The following is a 21,610-nucleotide window of genomic DNA, read 5'->3' on the forward strand; positions in this document are numbered from 1 at the left end:
AGAGAAGAAGGTAGAGGGAAAGAGAGAGAGAAACATCAATGAAAAAGAATCTTCATCGATTGGCTGCCTCCTGCCCCCCACACCTCACCAGGGATCAAGCCCACAACCTGGGCATGTGCCCTGATTGGGAATCGAACCAACGACATCTTGGTGCATGGGTCAATGTTCAACCACTGAGTCACACCAGCCAGGCCATCCTTGCATTCTTCCTCCCACTAAATCCAGATGTGGTCCCAGGATCCTTCCTAATAATGTTCCAAACAAGCAGCTTCTGCCATGACCTCAGATGGAATATGAGTCTAAATCTATAAGGTGTTTCCCAAAAATGTAGACACATACTTTGAATAATTATAAAGGCAGTGTTTATTAAAATATATTTCATTTTCAAAATTGAGCTATCAGCTCTTAAAGTGTGTATACATTTTTTTGCAACACCTTGTGTTTCTAAGTTACCATTCATTTCAAATTTGACTAAACATGAATCCTAACTTCTGGTTTGAAAATTATGATATTACTCTATTTATATGGGAGTTTCAGGAGCCAACTGGAGAGATATTGTAGGATGGACAATAGGGAGACTTGCTTCATCTTTCAAATCATACCAAATGTCCCAGTGCCTATCAGTAGGGCCAGCCCCAGGGACTCTCTCAGCATGACTTAAAGTGTGTTCTCAATTTCCTCAAAAGCTACTTTCCAACACAGATCTAAGCCAGAGCCCTCAAGTATGCATATATGCATGTGTGTTGGTGTGTGTTTGGGTGAAGAAACTCACAGGTTTTGCTCATAGAAGTAGAAAGGGAGAGAAAGAGAAGAGAAACAAAAGAAAATTGAAGGCAGGACAGATCTGGTTGATGGAGGAACCTCAGAGCATTGACTGTCAGTTCTGCTTATGAATAAATAAGTCAACTTGGGTAAAAAGCCCCAGTTGTCACCATCAGAGGATGCACCAGGGAGTCTGTGGTTCCCCTCCTGCAGGGCCAAGTGCAGCTTTATATTAAGGACACTCTCTTTAGCCACAGGCAGTACACTGCAGCAAGGGGCTGCCAAGGAATCAAGACCAGGAATCAGCAAGAGGGTGAAACAATACAATGTATGTGTATGTGTCTATATGTCCGTGTGTGTGTGTGTGTGTGTGTGTGTGTGTGTGTGTGTGCGCGCGCGCATAGCACTTATGCTAATAAAACCGTGACTTTTATTCTCTAAAAGCTGCATTGTTCAGATGGGAATATTTCACAACCTAAATTACTAGTCCACAAACAGAACCACAGCCAAGAACACTGCCCAGTTTATCATGATGTGCTTGTTCAAAAAACCACCACAAATAAGGCTTCCTCTGCTATCATACCAAGAGGAGAGGCAACTATCCTCAGTAGCACATGGCTAATCAGAGAAAAACACATATTCTCCATTGTGTCCCCCTCCCAGCCCCTCCACTACCAGTGACTTCCAACATTGTTCTAAACATAAACCCTGTTTCTTCCTCAAGTGGGAATGGACTTGACTGAAGTGGAGTCTTTGCTCCCACTACATGGTGGTATAGAGTGTTCAGGCAGCTTTGTTTAAACAAGAATGGCTGACAATTTTATTTCCTTCATTACAATTATTTGTTTATATAGAACAAGGGAAATAAGCAAATTAACCATAGTACATATTAACAATTTAATCAGAATATGGGTTTAGAGGTAAATACTAAACAAATAAAATTCACTTTTGTATAAATTTAATTCAAAAATAGTTAAGGTGTGTTTACAGGCCCCAGGAAGGTATAAAGTTGTCAAGACAAGGTCCTGCATCCTGGGAGATGACACCCTAATGGGAGAAACAGGCCATATTCAACTCGTTCTCATACAAGACAGGTTATGATAAAGTGTTCAAATGACAGTGGGAATTTTTTGTTGGAGTCACAGTTAGTTTTCATACTGTAAATATTTTCATTTCCCACAGGTTAGCAGGTCAAGGACTAAAAGTTGCATTTGTTTTTTAAAAAGAACATGGCTATGTTGATCAAGAAAAAGAAAGACAGCTGACTGGTGGCTGTACCATTTTCATACTGATCTAACACAGAAGTTAAAGATGAAATGACGATTAATGGAAAAGGAAATTTAAGCAAGTAAAAATGCCTTACCCCTCTTACATAGGGCAATATGCCCAGGACATCAACACACACACTCCGGTAGAGTGGTCTTTTGGATAGCAGAACCTCTTCAGAGACACACTGTGACCATGAGATCATGAGACTTTGTTCCCCCATGACCCTTGGGAAGTAGTCATGGTGCTTCATTTGCTGCCCATGGGAGTTTTAGGCGACTACTAGAGAAAGATTATGGCCAGGTCCCCACAGCCCACTTCCAATCATGGAATTGCAGAGAGTTGAAACAACTAAGCTTTGAATCATGGGATTTGTTTAGACTTAAAACCACTGAGACCCTGTGACCTCAGCATTTGTGGCTAAGAGGTTATTTGGAATGGGACAAAAACTAACCTACTAGACCTCTAACCAGGTCTTTATCATACCATAGGCTCACAGAAAAGGGACTAATAGATCACACAGCCTGTCTACTTAAATGACTCCTAAATTACTCTTTATGATTCTCATGAGTGAAAAGGAGACAGTGAAAGTTTCCCCAGCCTTGACATAGGCAAGATGGGAAAGAAAAAGAGGCAAGAAAAGACTCAGGAAAGTAGATATGTAATGATTCACCAGTGGTTCCTTTCCAATGAGTCTCAAATGCAGAATAGAAGCAGCCCCCAGCAAAGGGTAACTGAAGCCTGGACAGTCACCAAGATGAACCATCCAAATCAGGCTTCGCGTTCGCAAGACTCTCAGCTTTCCCTGAACTTACATGTTAGCCAACCGAGCCCCTTCCTAAATAAATTAAACCATTCTTTGTTTTTGCTATGATTTCTTCCTTTACTATCTCACTATCCTTGTTTCTATATTCTGCTATAGCTTGACTTGGCTCAGAGGCCTGGTGATTGGTTGTGCCTTTATGTGTGCCTACATAATACAAAGTACATAGAGGTTAAGCTATGTAATATATAATACATATCTATAAAGACATTCACTTGAAAGAATTAATGATAGAGCTAATAGCTATATTGATTATGTTCTAAAAAACTGTTTATTAAACCACAAAACCTCTCAATTAAAAAAAATTTTTTAAATTATAGTCTCAACGTGGCTTTTTCTTTATATCCTTAGTTCACCTCTCAATAAATTTTAAAAAGTAGAAATACCAAAGACCATTTTTTTCTCATTAAGAAGCAATAATATCAGACATTAACAATAATAAAAAGGTGAAAACAAAAATCGACCAAACCTGAAATTTAAAAACATTATCTTTTGTACCACAGAGCAAATCATTGAAATTGTAATCATGTCAAGAAAATAACAATGATTAAAAGTCTATATATCCCCAATCTAAAATTTAACTTTTGTCAAATCACTGCTCAGAGAAAAATTGGAAATCAATATGGTGGTGTATTAAGCAGCTGACAATACAAATATAGTCATTAATGTGGAGGAATAATACAAAAAGATATAAAAATGGGGAATTTCATGTCAACCTGGTCCTAACTCAGGGCCACTTATAACAATAAAAATTTTCCCAGTTTTTTTTATTTTATTATTTTTTTAGACTTTCCCTCTGAGAATTACCAAGGGTTCTATGGAAGATTTAATTTCTAAATCTTTTTGGTGAATTAAGTAAGAAATAAGTATACTTATCCCTAGTCTATATATAAGACAGCAGATCACAGAACAATATATCAATTTGTTAAATATCAAAATGGATTTCTACCCACTTAACTATATAAACATCATAGCCTTTTGGTGTTGAAAGAACCTTGAAAATTCACCAATTCAAACTCTCAAAATACTGCATCCTTTGTACTACCATACAATAACAGGAAACTCGCTACCTTCAGAAAGAGCATATTCCTCCTTTGAACAGAGCAGATCATTAGAAAGTTCATCTCAAATCTATCTTCTTCTAGCTTTCACTCATTTAAATTATTAAATTATTTCTACTCCTTGGAGTTACACATGACATTCTCCCCTTCCATTCATTCATCTCCTAAATCCTGGCTTCCAATTCTAAACATTCCCAGTTCGTTTTCACATCTTGGTCATTCCCCTCATATTGTTGCATATTAAGCATCGTGTCTACTAAAACCCCTTCTACAACTAAATTTTCCTTTTCAAAAACATAGCCTTTTATTTGTCCTTGTGAGCTCCAGTTTGTGCTTGTGGATTCAGTCTTGTCCTTGACCTTGCCCCACTTTGCATCCATTTTCCCTTCTCTACTGTCTGCCTATGGACTCCAAGCTCTAGCATCAGATGGAAGAACAGCAGCCTTACAGAAACTGCTTAACCTGCTCCTACAACTGTGTAAGGTCAGATCCCTATTAAAAAATATATAGTGATTCTGCTTCTCTGATTGAAACCTGACTGATGCAAGTAGTACAACCTCAACAGAGGGACTGGGGAAAGGAAAAAACCTGGCAGCCACTCCCCCCAGAAAAATGCAAGGCTGGTTGGAAGGTTTTCCTGAGAATCAGAATTCTGTCTGAACTTCCTGGACCACAGGACCTTTGCACAGCAGAAGCCACTGAGCTCCTATGGAAGTTTCTGCAAGCTTACATGCACAAATGAGTTGTCAGAAGCACTTGGCTTCCTGTATGTTGAGAAGAAGGAAGAAGGAAAGGAAGGAAGGAAAGGAAGGAAGGAAGGAAGGAAGGAAGGAAGGAAGGAAGGAAGGAAGGAAGGAAGGAAGGAAGGAAGGAAGGAAGGAAGGAAGGAAGGAAGGAAGGAAGGAAGGAAGGAAGGAAGGAAGGAAGGCTGATAAAATGAAATGACCCAGTGAAGAATTTTGACCAGCCTCGGCATAACTGAATCAAAATGACAGACGATGAAATAATGTATTTTACTCTGTGTCAGCTGTCCTTCCAGTCCCAGTTATCAGCTGAACTGTCTGCCAAAATGATTATTTCACCTGCCACAGTGAAAATTTTGGTGCAGCCCACAAATGCTTCAGTAGCAAAGCCTTAAGAGGCCTGGAATGGATGGAAATGGAGGGACAAGGTGGGGGGAGAGAGACTCCAGTAGGAGGGAATAACTAGCTATCACTCCCACCAGCAGGACAATCCAAGATCTTGACTACTGCATGGAAGAGGGGACCATGATTGCCACCAAAGGGTACAAGTAGGTAGGAGGAGGTAACCCTGACCCTTTATCAGATGTGTCATTGGCAAATATGTTCTCCCATACAGTGGGCTCCCTTTTCATTTAGTTGATGGTTTCTTACGCTGTACAGAAGCTTTTTATTTTGATGTAGTCCCATTTTCTCCTGTTTCCCTTGCCTAGGAGATGTATTGACAAACATATTGCTACAAGAGATGTCTGAAACTTTGCTGCCTATGTTTTCTTCTAGGATTTTTATGGTTTCACGGCTTACATTTAAGTCTTTTATCCATTTTGTGTTTATTCTTGTGTGTGGTGTAAGTTGGTGGTCTAGTTTCATTTTTTTGCATGTACCTGTCCAACTTTCCCAACACCGTTTATTGAAGAGACTGTCTTTACTCCATTGTATGCTCTTGCCTCTTTTGTCAAATATTAATTGAACATAATGGCTTGAGTCGATTTCTGAGATCTTTGTTCTGTTCCACCAATCTATATCCCTGTTCTTGTGCCAGTAGCAGGCTGTTCTGATTACAGTGGCTTTGTAGTATAACTTGTTACCTGGTATTGTGATTCCTTCAACTTTGTTCTTCTTTCTCAAGATTGCTGCAGCTATTCGGGGTCTTTTTTGGTTCCATATAAATTTTTGAAGTTCTTGTTCTAGATCTGTGAAATATGCCACTCGTATTTTAATAGGGATTGCATTGAATTTATAGATTGCTTTGAGTAGCATGGTCATTTCAATGATGTTAATTCTTCCAATCCATGAACACAGTATATTCATCCACTTGTTTATATATTCCTCTATCTCTTTTTGCAAGGTCTTGTAGTTTTCCGAGTAAAAGTCTTTTATCTCTTTGGTTAACTTTATTCCTAAGTATCTTAATTTTTTTGTTTTTGCAATGGTAAATGGGATTGTTGTTTTAGTTTCTCTTTCTGAGAGTTCATTGTTGGTGCATAAAAGTGCCATTGATTCCTGGCTGTTAATTTTGTTTCCTGCTACCTTGCCAAATTCATTTATTAAATCTACTAGTTTTTTGGTGGAATTTTTATGATTTTCTATGTACAATATCATGTCATCCACGAATAATGACAGTTTTACTTCCTCCTTTCCAATTTGTGTATGTTTTATGATTTCTTCCTCTCTGATGGCTATGGCTAGGATTTCCAGTACTATGTTGAATAAGAGTGGTGAAAGTGGACATCCCTGTCTTGTTCCTGTTTTTAAGGGAATTGGTTTTAGTTTTTGACCATTGAGTATGATGTTGCCTGTAAGTTTGTCATATATGGCCTTTATTATGTTGAGGTATGATTCCTCTATTCCCACTTTGCTGAGACTTTTTATCAAATATGGCAGCTTGTTGGCATACAGGTGTTCATAGTATTTTCTTACAATCCTTTGTATTTCTGTGGGAGTTCCTTTGTAGTTAACAGATTGCTTTTCTCTTGATGCCTTTAAGATTCTCTCTTTGTCTTGAATTTTTGGCATTTTAATGATGTGTCTGAGCATGGATCTCTTTGGGTTCTTCTTACTTGAGACTTTCTGTGCCTCCTGAACTTGTGTGACTTTTTCCTTGACCAGGTTAGGGAAGTTTTATGAGACTATTTCTTCTAACAGGTTCTCTATCCCTTGTTTGTTCTATTCCCCTTCTGGAATTCCTATGATGTGAATATTGTTATGTTTCTTGTCCCATGGCTCCTTTAAAATGTCCTCTTGTTTTTTAATTGTTTTTTCTATTTGGATCCCTGATTGATTTTTTCTACTCTATCTTCTAATTCACTGATCTTATCCTCAGCTTCCACTAATCTGCTGTTTATTCCTTCCAATGTATTCTTTATTTCTGCTATGTCATTCTTAATTTCCTTCATAGTTTCTGTATCTTTTTTCATGCTCTTGAGCATCCTTATAATCAGTATTCTGGACTCTATATCTGATAGGTTGCTTATCTCCATTTCATTTAGCTCTTCTTCTGGAGAATTGTTTTGTTCTTTCATTTGGAGCTTGTTTTTCTGTCTTTCCATTTTGGCTACCTATTTGGGGGTTTTTCTGTGTATTAGGTACATCTGCTAGGACTCCCAGTCTTTTTGGGTGGTCTGGTGCAGGCCAATGTCATATGATGTTTGTGACTGGTCTTGAATACCCTGTGTGTAGCTGTTAGCAATCTGCAGCTTGTGGCTCCCTCTGCTGTGGCTAGGTTTGTTTGGAAAGGACCAAGATGCGCATCAAGGTCTACTTTTCAAACTCCTGGGCTCAGAAGCAGATCAGGCAAAGACTCAAAGCACTCAGTGATCTACCTTTGCCTGAAGCTGATTAATCTGAGTCTTTTAATGAGCCTCAAGTGTAGACCCTAGCAAGGCATAAACTCTACAGGGTGGGGCCAGAGATTTTCCAATGAGTGGGGCAATTCCTTCTTCCTCAGGCAAAAGTTTCCTGGCTGTCAAAGGTCTGACTGAAAAAGATATCCTCTGCAATATGGGGAAATGACTCAGCACAAGAATCAGATGGCCACACTCTGAGGTCTGTGTCCAGAGCCAGCAACCCTGTATTCTCCTAATGCAGCTCTCGTCCACTCGATCCTCCCTCTGCCAGAGCCCCAAGTGAGTGGCTGCACACAGAATTTTGTGTGTTGGACTTTTAAGAGGGTGCCTGCATTTCCTGCCATCTCTCCCTGGAAGACAGAAACCATGCTGCTTTTCACAGCCAGATATTATGTGGGCACCTTTCTCAGTTCTGGTGTCTTGTGCTGGGGAGCCCAACTTGGGGTTCACCCCAGAGTTCTCCCTGGGAACCCCCTTCAGCTGAGATATCCCTCCATAACTTCAGCTGCTGCCTATGGGATACTCTCTAGCTCTCTCGTGCCTTGACACTTCCTATGCCAGAAGTGGGGAAGATTTTTTTGTGCCAAGAACCATTTTGGTATTTATAACATCATTTGAGGGCCAAACAAAATTATCAACTTAAAAATTAGCCTGCTATAAGTGAAATAGAGATAAGCAATCTATCAGATATAGAGCTCAGAATAGTGATCATAAGGATACTCAAAAGCATGAGAAAAGATATGGCAACTTTAAAGGAAATTAAGAATGACGGTAGAAATAAAAAATACATTGGAAGGAAAAAACTGCAGATTAGGGATAGTTGAGCATTGGATCAGAGAACTGGCAAACAGGGTAGAAAAAATCACTCTACCAGAGAACCAAGATATATTTTTTTAAAAAGAAATCAAATGGCAATAGATATGTACCTATCAATAATAACCTTAAATATAAATGGATTAAATTCTTCAATAAAAAGGAAGCAGGTAGAGAAAAACAAGATGGCAACATAGGTAACAGCTGTACCTGCCACCTCCCACAACCACATCAAAATTACTACTAAAATACAAAACAACCCTTGCTCAGAACCTCCTGAAATCTAGCTAAACAGAAGCTCTACAACCAGAGAACTGAAGAAGTATCTAGACCGATAAGAGAGGCAGAGACTTGGGTGGATCAGGGCTGAATCCCAGAGAATCAGCTGCGGGCCACACCCAGTGCTTCAATTTAAACCCAGGAGGGATATCTCGGCAGTGGAGGTTTCCTGGAAGAGTGAGGGGTCCCAGCCCCTCATAGGGCCCCAGCCCTGGGCTACAGGGCAGGAAAAAGAAGTCCCCACAACTTCAGGCAGTAAAAACCAGTGGAGACTGTCCCTGAGGGTCACAGAAGGTGCAGGAGCCCCAGGCTTTCCTCTTAAAGACCCACGGACAGACTCACTGAGATGCACTCCCTCTGAGTTCCAGCTCTGGGAAGTAGCTTGAAAGGAACCTGGGACATTTGGGGAGGAACTAACTTGCTTGAAATTGGGGAGAGAGCTGGAGGGGCAGCTTTCTCCCAGACAGAGGAGCTGGCAGAGGCCATTGCTCCTTTGGTGAGCCCTTCCCCCACAGAGCAGGCAGGCAGGCACAATATTTAAATCTCCAGTATCTGACTCACACCTTTCACCCTGCCCTGGTGATTCCCAGAGACCCCGCCCCTCCCTACCTGCAAGCTCATCCAAGCCATTTCCAGTGGCTTTTCTATGCAAGTAGCCTCTCGAGCCTCATGCTTAGGACTTCCCTAAAATCTCTAAAACAAGCAGCAGCATGCTCCATAAGGCTTGATAAGTGGCCCCAGGCTTGGCACTAGCTTCACCCTGCACTGGTTAATTGCTTGGCCTCTCCTAGACACCTCCAAGTCCAGCACAAGTAGCAGCCAACTACAGTTTGCTGTGTAGCTCATGCTGGGTGGCCCTGGGCAAGGCACTGGCAGAAGCTGACTTTACACCTCCCGGGAGGCCCCAGAGACAGTGCACCTGGTGGTTAGACTCGACCACACTGGATTACAACCCTACCACATCCATGAGTGACACACTAAAGGGGTGCACTTGGTGAACGCCAAAGTTCCACTGAAGTAAATCCTGCTCCATAAGGGTGTCTCCAGCACAGCAGCTCTTTGGCTGTAGTTGCAGCTAGTCCTCACAGTCAATTGGCCTGGAGGTAAATTCTTCCCAGTGATACCAACAGCAACCAAAGCTCAACTACATCAGGACAATACACACAGCCCACACAGGAGAGCACCTAAAAGGCCCAGCTGAAGTCACTGGAGAGGCTGAGCCACTGGACCCTACAGGACACCTACTACACAAGGTCAATCTACCTATTCCAAGAGACATAGCAGCTCTACCTAATACATAGAAACAAACTCTAGGAAGCAGCCAAATTGTGGAGGCAAGGAAACATGTCACAAAGGAAAGAACAGAAGAAATCTCCAGAAAAGGAACTAAATGAAATAGAACCAAGCAAGCTAACAGATACAGAGTTCAGAATTTTGGTTATAAGGATGCTCAAGGATATTAGTAAGACTATTACAAAAACAAGTGAAACCATCAATGACCTAATAAAATACCTGTCAGAAATGAAGGCTACTAGAAATGAAATGAAGAACAATTTACAAGGAATCAACAGTAGAGTAGAGGACACTGAGAATCAAATCAGCAACTTGAAATATGAGAAAACAAAAAGCACCCAACCAGAAGAGCAAAAAGAAAAAAGAATTCAGAAATATGAAGATAGTGTAAGGAGCCTCTGGGACAACTTCAAGCAGCCCAACATTCTCATCATGGTGTACTAGAAGGAGAAGAAAGAGAGCAAGAAATTGAAAACCTATTTGAAAAAATAATTACAGAAAACTTCCCCTACCTGGGAAAGAAATAGACTTTCAAGTCCAGGAAGCACAGAGGGTCCCAAATAAGAGGAACCCAAAGAGGCCCACAGCAAGACATATTATAATTAAAGTGCCAAAGGTTAAAGACAAACAGAAAATCTTAAAAGCAGCAAGAGAAAAGCAATTAGTTACCTACAAGGGTAACTACCATACGACTGTCAGCTGATTTCTCAACAGAAACCTTGCAGGCCTGAAGGGAGTGACAAGAAATATTCAAAGTGATTAAAAGCAATAACCTACAACCAAGATTATTCCACCCAGCAAAGCTATCATTTAGAATTGAAGGTCAGATAAAGAGCTTCACAGATAAGAAAAAGCTAAAGGAGTTCATCACCACCAGACCAGTACTACTTGAAAAGATGAAGGGTCTTCTTTAAGAAGAAGCTAATGAACAGAAGAATCGAACAAACTAAGTGGATCCAGAGACACTGACGCATGCAACAGACAATCAAATTTCAGAGGGAAGAGGGAATGGAAGGTGGGAGGAGATTGACCAAAGAAATTGTATACATATGTGCATAACCCATGGACATGGGCGATGACAGGGTGAACGCCTGGGGAGGGCGTGGGAGTGAAGTGGAGGGGGTCAATTAGGGGGAAAAATGGGACACCTGTAGTGCTTTCAACAATAGAGATAAGTTAAAGGAAAAAAAGGCATAGGACGGTTGAATGGATAAGAAAACAAGACTCAAATATATGCCGTCTACAAGAGACCCACCTCAGAACAAAAGACTCACACAGGCAAAAAAAAAAAACACTTTCTGGAGGTCTTTAAGGGAGAGATCGACAGCAATACAGTCATAGTAGGGAATTTTCACACCTCACTGACTTTACTGGATAGATCTTTCAGACAAAAAATCTAAATTACATACTAGATCAGATGGATTTAATTGACATTTACAGAAAATTTCAACATAAAGCTGCAGAATATATATTCTTCTCATGTGAACATGGGACATTCTCAAAAATAGACCACATCTTAGAACACAAATCTAGTCTCTACAAGTTCAAGAAAATTGAAATATAAAGCATTTTCTCTGACATTTACACCTAAAATACTATGCAGCTGTAAAAAAAGGATCCCTTACCCTTTGAGACTGCATGGTGGGACCTGGAGAGTATTATGCTAAGCTAAATAAGCCAGTCAGAGAAAGATGAGTATCACATGATCTTACTCATATGTGGAATCTAATGAGCAAAATATACCGATGAACGAAACAGATCCAGAAACATAGAAGCATGGAACAAACTGATGAATATTGGAGAGAAGGCAAGGGTGGATGGGTGGGTGGGGAGTTATTAATCTAAGAACTTACATGCAGCTATGCATAACCCATGGACACAGTCAAAGTGTGGTTAATGCCTTGGGGGAGGGATACAGGGTGGAGGGGATCAATGCAGGGGAAAAGGGGACATTTGTAATACTTTCAACAATAAAGATAAATTAAAACATTTTTAAAAATTAGCCTGCTATATTTCGTCAAACATTTAATTAACTCACCCCTAATGTGATGGTTGGAACTGCTTCTCTTTGGAGAGGCTTTGGCAGGGTCAGACCAAATGATTTCACACACTGTATATGGCCCTCAGGCCTGATGTTCCCCACTCCTCCTCTATGCAGTCTCCACTTTAGGTCCTTGGTTATAAGGGTGTTCTCCAGCTAGTCTTCAGTTGATTTTTCAGTATGGTTTTCTATATTTTAGTTGTAATTCCAGTTTGGTCCTGGGATAGTGTCAATGTAGTTTCCACTTAATCTGCAGCCATCTTGGAATTTCTCAATGGCTCTGCGGGGACCTGGTGGGAGTGTGGGCAGGGCATGGGTGGGCCTTGGCACACCCCTGGGGAAGGCAACACCCTGAACTAGGCTGCACCGGGCTCACATCTGCTGCCTCTGATTTTTTTACTTTTGCACTATACAATTCCATATTCTTTCAATGTCTCACAATGAACATGCACAGGATGGCCAACTTTAAAAACCTCTCTTCTCCCAGTGAGTGGGGAAAAAAATTTACTGGCTAACCATTCTATATAGACAGCATGCGAACCATCTGTGGCCTGATCCACTGATGGGGAAGACAGTGGTGGCCATTGGAAAGGGTAAGGAAGGGAATAGAGTGACTCGAGTTAGTATATGTGCTGTCTTTAGCATGTGTGCCATAATTTGCAAACATGAAAAAATTTTTATTGGCCTTATAGTTATGTTCTAAAGCCTTAGAACAAAAGAGCAGATTCTGTCTGAGAAATGAAAACTAATTCTCATTTCAACATGAAGCTCTTCATTGGTCAGTTGGATATATCCTTGGAAAGAAAAGGCAGAGTCCTGAATTAGACTGTGCCTTCAGCTAGCATTGTGACCTCAAACTGCTGACTTCTGATCTTGAAGGGAAAGGCACACTTCTTGTCTTAGATTTTCTAAGAGCAGTTAGTGTTCTTTCTTCTACACATTTATTTCCACTGGAGAAAGTATCTAAATATGTTCAGTGATGGTAAATCATTGTCTTTTGAATAATACTTGATTTGTGGAACCAGGCAAAAGTCATCCAGAGCTAGAGGGATGGTTAATATGGGAAGTGAGCTTGAGGATGATATGGCTCTACAAGGGCCTGACACATTGAGTACTTTAAACAGATTGGCACACATTGTCTTCCTAAGTCCTCCTGCCATTCCATCATCCCCTCTTACAGAGGCAGAAGCTGAGTCACAGTTGGGCCAAGATTCCAATCCTAGCCCACTGCCCTTCCCTCGGGCTTCAATGAAGCCACTTTTCTCTGTGTTGGTGAGCTGCTTGGCTCTCCTGGGAGCAAGGAGCAAAGACTCAATGAACCCACTCTCTGGAAAAAGAGTTTATGGTAAGGTCATCTCCAGCCCAGAATGGGGCCTGGAAGTTTTCAGGACCTGAAGCAGCTCTGAGGACCAGCAACTATGCATCTAGTGTCTCTCATGGGCCCCCAGGCACTCTGGTTCATGGCATCCCTGCCTCTTTCCATAGCTCCATCCTGTCCCCATTTTCTCAGTCTAAATCCCAAAAGAGAGACAGAATAATTGGCTTAATCTTCACCAACACTCCATTAGGCAGAGCCTTTCACACCAGGCACCTCCATCCCATCAAAGATGGCCTCATCCTCTTCTAGCTTCAACTAGAAGGGGACATAGGACATGGAGAGTAACACAGCTGATTAGAAGGTGTGTTTATAATGTGGTAGTGATGATGCTAGTGGTGATGCTGATGACAATGATAGTGATAATAATGTGTACCATTTACTAAGTGCAAAACACATGCTTCTCACCACACCAGACCTTTAGCATGCATGCTCTTTGGCTTTGTGTTCAATTCCCAAAAAGCTAGCAAGACAGGCCATGGTGCAGAATATGAACAACTGCTCCAGTCTTTCCACCATGTGAAAGTGGACTATTTGGCCTCATGACTTCTGGCACCTTTTCCTGGCCAAAATGACTAAAGGGACAATCCTAGTGCCTTCACCCATCCCTGACCCAACATAGGAAGTATAAAAATGGAGGTATCTGGAGTTCAGCTCTCTTTTTGTTCATGTCACCTTGAGATGCTGTGTGAGGTTAATGGCCAAACTGAGACAATATGTGGCCCTTGGGCAACCAATGCCGTTCCAGCTTCATCTTGGCCCTCTAGATTCCTCCTTCAACGTGAGCTCACCTGACTCTCTGGGAGAGGTTCAAACCTTCCAAAAAGCAAAGCAGGCTCTGTGATGGGATTGGAGGAGTCAGAAACCCATCTCTTCTCCAGGCATCTGTGGTCCCCTCCTGAGAGATTCATTTGGTTGTGTTTTGAAGGTTGTTTGGGTTTCAGGAGCACCCTTAGGACAGTTTGCATAGCCCCTTCTGAAAGGTAACACTTTGGGCTTTTAGCAACCAAAACCTTCTGAGGAAAAATGCCAGCTAAAAAAAGATGGGGAAGGGCTTCTCTACCAGATATCCACACTCTGCCATCAAGAATGCACAATTGCTTGTATTTGTGTCCAAAATAAAGGAAGAAGTCTGCCCAGGACATCTTCCAAAGCTCCTAAATAGAAATGCTGAATCACATCTCACCCCCTCTTCTTCCACACTCCCCATCACCATTTCTCAGACTTGCTTAATAAAAAGAGTGCTGCAGGACACATGTCAAAAATGCAGAGTCCTAGGCCTTCACTGGACCTACCCATTCAGAATTTCTAGGTGAAGTCTAGGGATCTATACCTTTATAGCACTCTAAAGGTTTTGATTGTCAGTCAAATTTGGGACACGCTATTCTGAAATCACCAATTTCTTTTTTTCCCTGCTTTTTCCCCATTAAATCATTTTTTAAATTTATCTTTATTGTTGAAAGTATTACAGATGTCCCCATTTCTCCCCCATTGCCCCCTCTTCCCTACTCCCATGCCCTCCCCAGGCCTTCACCGCACTATTGTCTGTGTCCATGGGTTATGCATATATGCACATAAGTTCTAATGCCCTACTGAGACTTGGGCATAGAAGTACACTTGAGCACCAACAAGCAGCATGATCTTTTTTAAAAAAGAATTACCTTTATTGTTGAAAGTATTACAGATGTCCCCCTTTTTTTCCCCCTTGACCCCTTCTACCCTACACCCACCCCCTTCCCCAAGCTTTCACTACTCTATTGTCTGTGTCCATGAGTTATGCATATATGCATATAAATTCTTGGTTAATCTCTCCCCACCCACCCACCCCCGCCTTCCCTCTGACATTCCTCTGTCTCTTCCATGCTTCTATGTCACTGGATCTATTTTTTTCATCAATTTTTTTTGTTCTTTAGATTCCACATATAAGTGAGATCATGTGATATTTGTCTTTCTCTGCCTGACTTATTTCACTTAGCATAACATACTCCAGGTCCATCCATGCTGTCCCAAAGGGTAAGAGATCCTTCTTCTTGCCTGACCTGGAGTGGCTCAGTGGTTGAGCATCAACCTGTGAACCAGGAGGTAACAGTTCAATTCCCTGTCAGTGCACATGTCTGGATTGTGGGCTCAATCCCCAGCAGGGGCATGCAGGAGGCAGCTGATCAATAACTCTATCTCATCATTGATGTTTCTATCTCTCTCTCCCTCTCTTTTCCTCTCTCTGAAATCAATAAAAACATATTTTGAAAATGGGGGGGGGGGGGGGAAGGAGAGATCTTTCTTCTTTACATCTACATAGTATTCCATGGTGTAAATGTCCCACAGCTTTTTTATCCCCTCATCTACTGATGGGTACTTGGGCTGTTTCCAGATCTTAGCCATTGTAAATAGAAGCAGCATGATCTTTAATAAGCCATTTCCCTTTCCTGGTCTTTACTTTAGTATTCTCATCTGGAAAATAAGACCATTTACTGGATCACCTGACAATGCAGTCTACTATTTGCATTTGCCAGTATGGGCTGTGAAAATTAATATCACTGTGTTTTCCACAAATTTCAAAAGCTCTCTTTAATGAATCACTTGAATTTTCCAGGAGAGTCACCAGGGCAAGAGCGAACTAAAGGCTCAAAGTCCCTGTGAGTGGGGAGATAATGTCTGTGAAAAGACTTGCTGTGGGGCCTGACACTTAGAACTTCCAGAAAGTGTGAGCCTCCTTTCCTCAACTGTGTCTTGCCTACCATGTTTTCAAATAGTAATCATTACAGAGGTTTCTGCATCAGCCCTCTACACACAGCTCCAATTACACCCCCCACCCCCACCCCAGAATTCACCAACACACAGGATCACCCAGGATAGGCAATGTGTGAACAATATTCTCCAATGACAGACGGTCAGCTCCAAAGCCCAGACCCTTTCCAGCACACTTTGTGGCCCCCTAGACAGGACCATCACTCAGCCAACACCAACCAAGTTGTGGTCCCCGTGCTGCCATCTTCCACTTCTGATGGGACCTTCAGGCTGGGCAGATCTCACCCATGAGATAGAACTTGAGAAGAAGCCAGGGAAATTCTGGCAAGATTACTGACGATCTACCTAACTTTTAAGTTGTTGTCTGCTGGGAGGGAAATCCCCTTTCTGCTTGACCATTAGATGAACATTTTAACTCTAGCTTCTAGAAAGGAACAATAAGCATAGCTTTTTTACTTTCTAAGTACCTCCATCAGAGTCACAAAATTATTTGTTTAGACAATTTAACTTTTATGCTTTCGTTCTGGGAAGAACCCTTTAAATAAGGACACTGCTTATTGCTGGTGATGTGTTTTGAATAAACACACACAATAAAGTGTGGGTAAAAGCCAACTGAAGGTCAAACAACTCATTGAGGAAGTTAAGTCTTGTGTACTCAGATTTCACTAGAAGCTTCAAAAATGAAAGCAAGTCTAGATTTTCGTCTCAGTTGCTGTCGTTTCCACAATGAACAAGTGCTTTATCCTTAGCCAGTGTATAATCTGTGTGTGTATTATATAGAGAGATATTGTATATAACATATAATTATAACATAAATATAAAACATCATTAATCCATATGATTAATGTGTTCATTAATATAATTAATATAAAATTTATAAATAAAATAAGCATATTATATAATGTATCATTTTATGTATATATAAAGCAGGTTTATTTTAAGAAGTTGGCTTATGTGATTTTAGGGGTGGGCAAGTCCAAAACCCAGCAGGCTTGAGACCTTTGGGCAAGAGCTGACACTATAGTTCACAGGTGGAATTTCTTACTCCTCAGGGAAACCTTAATTTTGCTCTTAAAGCCTTTCAACTAATTGGGACAGGCCCACCCACATTATCAAAGAGTATCTCCTTTACTTAAAGTCAACTGAGCCTGGCTGGTGTGGCACTGCCGTTGAGCAGCAACGTATGATCCAGGCCATTGCTGTTTGATTCCCGGTCATGGCATATGCCCGGGTTGCCTGGTTGATCACCAGTAAGGGGTGTGCAGGAGGCAGTCAATCAATGACTCTCTCATCATTGATGTTTCTATCTCTCTCTTTCCCTTTCCCTTCCTCTCTCTGAATTCAATAAAGATATATTTTTAAAAACTAAAAATTAAAAAAATAATAATAAAGTCAACCGACTGGAAATGTTAACTACATCTACAAAATACCTTCACAGCAACATCTAGATTAGTGTTTGATTGAACTGGGTACTATAGCCTAACCAAATTGACACATAAAACTGACCATATAGTGTCATACCCACTAAATTGTATTGACTGTTTTACAGACTGTTAGGCTCTGAGTGTGACAATCACTCTCAGTACCATCCTGCACAGAAGGCCTCTATTAAGTACCCAGGTTGTGGTAGGTCAGCAAGCATCCACACTGGCCTCTGCCAGTCTATTCTGGTCCTCATCTGGGGGCAAGAGCATATACTGCCCAAGACCATGGTCCAGCTGTGGCCCTGTGGTCGTGTGACCAAACATCTCGGTTTCCCAAGTTTAGCACTGAAAACTCCGTGTCTCAGGAAACCTTCAGTCCCAAGCAAACGAAATGTTTGAACAACCTTCCCTGTTGACCTGCCCAAGCTTCTACAAATTCCACGCTCCAACCTCAAGGCTCCCAGAGGTCTTTCCATCCTCCTGGGTTCCCCCTGGGTAGGTCAAGGGCTCTAGGTTTCTGTCCCTGCCTCATGCTAGGGTGCTCAGGGCTCACTCAGCCAGAGCTTCCTCTAAGCAGGCCAGCTGCAAACACTGTCTACAGATAACTGTGGACACATGTTCTGCCCTGGGACTTTCAGGCTTGCTTTGTGATCTACAAAGCCAAGCTCTTAGAACTTGAAAATCTTGTTCTCACTCACAAAGTCTGACTTTTGCTGTCATTGCTATCATTGGCTATCTTCACTATTCTCTGTGCTGGGAGTTTAAACATTTTAATTTAATAAGAGCAGATAGCATTTATTGAGTGCTTACTACTCACCAGACACTGTTCCAGTATTTTATATCTATTAATTTATTTGATCCTCATGCTTCTTAAGGTGTTATTACTTGCACCCTCACTTAAAATGGAACCAGAAGTACAGAGAGACTAAGTAATTTGTCCAAGGTCGCATAACTAGCCGCTACATGTGAAGCTGGGGTTAAATTCTGGCACACTGGGCCCCAGGGCCTTGTTCTTAAATATGTTTCTTTGCATTTATTAGTAGGTTCATTGTGTTTGTTCAGCCTGAGGAGAAAGGTATAGGAGAGGGTTAGAAGGTCATGGGAAATAAGCCTAGGTCTGCATCTCCCAATTTTATCCCTAGAAGAACAAAGGGGCACAAATAAGATGTCAGTGTGTAGCATAACTGTGGTGGCACCCTAGTGAAATGGTGGAGGGAATTTTAAAGACCAATGGCAGAGGGCTGATTCAATTAATTCAACCTGATATCAACTCTCCTTGGAAGTGCAGGGTGTGGCACCACGGTGGGTGGGGACGCAGACAGGAGCTCCAAGGCTCCAAGTGCCTGCTGGGGCTGCCCCACTTACTCAGTGCCCTCCTTCCCTGACCCCAGGAACACTCTGGCCCTTCTCCTCAGCTACCAGGCCTCCCTGCCACCCCCTCCAGTGTAGCCTGCTCAGCCCCCTCTTGCTCTACCACTGAAGGTGCTCTGCCCTAGTTCCCCACCCCAAGGGTCTTTTCCTCCCCTTCCTGCCCCACCTCCCCAGTAGCATTCAGCTGCTCCTGGCCTCCCTCTCCCTTCTTAAGGTCTGTCCCCTCCCAGGGCCCATTTGGCCCCTCAGCTCCAGGGTGTCTCCCACCAGCAGGACCTGCAATGCTCTGACCTGCCAGGGCCCCTGCGAGCGTTCAGCATCCTTCGGGGTCTCTCTCACCCACCTCCCTACAGGGCTTGCCCAGCCCCCTCTTGCGATGCCCATCACAGCGACTCCTGGACCGAGTGGTTCGGCGCTATGCTGAAGTGGCTGATGCCGGCAGCATCTTCATGGACCACTTCACGGACCGCGACAAGCTGCGCCTGCTCTACACTTTAGCTGTCAACACGCATCCCATTCTCCTACAGGTATGCAGTGACCCCTGAAAGCTGCTCCAGGAATGGGGTTCACCTCGGACTCAGAGGAGGGCAACCCTGAGCTGAGCTCTCTCCCCCTTTTACTGCATGCCTCAGGGCAACCAACCCATGTTAGTACCTTTGTGGCATTCAGTAAATATCCCCTTTGGCTTCCAGGAGAGCTGGGAGAGGAGGAGTGCTGAGATTGCTGTTAAGAGGTGTGGGAGCTGGAGTAGGTGGAGAAACAACATCCACCTTCACTTCCTGAGGTAGCACCGAAGGGTTCTATGAAGGAGGGAAGCTCTGACCAGTGCCTCAAATATCAGTAAGATTTGAGCAAGCCCAGGGGGTGGGGAAATAGCCAAAGAATGACCCCCAGAAGTGCCCTGCAGCTACAGCTGGAAAGGAGAAAAGAATTGAGGTAATCTAAATGTCTATTCATAGGTGAATGATGAAATAAATAAGGAGCACTAGAGCCTGAGGATACACTGGTCGACAAGACAGGGGGGTGGAAAGACACTCTGGGCCAGTGCAGTGGTTCCCAAAATGTGTCACCCAAGAACCTTCATGATGTTTGGCTTATCACAGAGCCTGGTGCCTGTACTGTTATTTTTTAAAATATTTTTCTCTAAATCATCCTTAAATTGACTCTTTTTTCCCTCCCATGGCCTCTTCCTAAGCAGTGATATCTCTGAAATCTCAAATAGCAGTCATTGCTTCAACTATATATCTCTTAAAATTAACATATTCCCCTTAATCTGAATACCATCTAAAATCCTGGCAAGTGCCTTAGCATTCTCATACCTCACTCTCACTTGAGAACACTGTGAAAATACAATCCACTGCATGGAAATAAGAGCTTCCTTTTCCAAATCTATTCATCTAAAACAAGAACAAAAAGGGAGGAAGGATGAGGTGGAGGTGTTGCCTTGCTCCAAGAGACTGAGGGGGGGAGAGAGAGAGAGTGAGAGAGAGAGGGAGGGAGGGAGGGAGGGAGGGAGGGAGGGAGGGAGGGAGGGAGGGAGGGAGGGAGGGAGGGAGAACGCTTTCTCTGTGAACTTTTTCTCTAATGCTTCCTCCTCCTCTTGGCCTGGCAGATCTTCCCTGGAGCTGAAGGATGGCCATTGCCCAAGTACCTGGGCTCCTGTGGCCGATTCCTGGTCAGCACCAGCACCAGCCTGCTGCAGGAATTCTATGGTGCACCCCCAGATCAGGCTGCTGACCTGGCCTACCAGCTCCTCAGGATCCTGGAGTCTCTGAGAAACAACGATTTGAACTACTTCCTCTACTTCACCCATGTGGATGCCACCATGTTTGGCATTTTTAACAACGGGCATCTGTTCATCCGGGATGCCAGTGCCCTGGGTGTCATCGACAAGCAGGAAGGTACTCAGCATGGGCCTGGCTGACCAACTGTCAGAGAGGAAGTCAGAGTGACAGGACCTTGGAGGGGTGCCCGGGAGTAGTGCCATTGGGCCTTTCCAGACTCCATATGTCATAGTGAGAGCAGCCCAAGTTCATATCAGATGTCCCTCTCCCGCTTTAGAATCCTTGCTTCAACTCCAACTCCAAAGGGGAACTGGCCTTGACCTTGTCCATGGGGGGGCATTTTGCATCATGGCATGGCCTCAAGGGCAATGCTTTTGTCCAATTCAATCTGTGTGGCCCAGGGACCCCTGCCCTTCTTCATACACACACCACTTCTGGATCCATCTCCCTCTCAGAGCCTTTCTCATCAGATGCTTTCAGCCTTTATCTGAAACTTAATTATCTGGCTGATTAACTCGTGTATTTTGCAGTCCATTTTGGCACCTTTGCTTTTTATAAAGTTTCCAATTAAAAAGCATGGCACTACATGAGGTATCTAAGTGAATCACGTTTTTCACTATGTGCACAGACTCACCAGGGGTTTTGGAGCCTTTTGAGCATCCCAATCTCTAACGGTAACCAAATGTTATGAGCCCAATGACAGGACAGAAGATTTTTTTATATGAGAAGGCCTACAAAGATAGATCAATTAAATCACACTAAATCATTTCCTGGTTTGCTTTTATTAGAAGTGAGGTTGATTTCAGAATATTCAGGATATGTAAACCACTGAATGTCAGTCCCACAATAACCCATTGAATGTATATTCTGGATTACCTGTTCTTTCTCCTGACTTTGTATTTAAAAAGGACAAATAAAATGGGTCATAGTAATTTCCTGAGTTCCCTAATCCGGTAGTAAGAATGGGAGAATGGTAATATGGAG

At 42.6% G+C, this 21,610-nt stretch overlaps 1 protein-coding gene across 1 annotated transcript in view; it reads left to right on the forward strand.

The window, feature by feature from the left end:
* The window catches only part of DIPK2B (divergent protein kinase domain 2B), a 35,096-nt gene that overhangs the window by 10,176 nt on the left and 3,310 nt on the right, over positions 1 to 21,610 (forward strand). The window contains exons 3-4 of the mRNA XM_016218535.2: positions 19,196 to 19,369; positions 20,455 to 20,743. Coding sequence (XP_016074021.1) covers positions 19,196 to 19,369; positions 20,455 to 20,743 — 463 coding nt within the window. The remainder of the gene's footprint in view (positions 1 to 19,195; positions 19,370 to 20,454; positions 20,744 to 21,610) is intronic.

Source organism: Miniopterus natalensis, chromosome X (genome assembly GCF_054644295.1).
Source record: "Miniopterus natalensis isolate mMinNat1 chromosome X, mMinNat1.hap1, whole genome shotgun sequence".
In the NCBI taxonomy this organism is placed as follows: Eukaryota; Metazoa; Chordata; class Mammalia; order Chiroptera; family Miniopteridae; genus Miniopterus; species Miniopterus natalensis.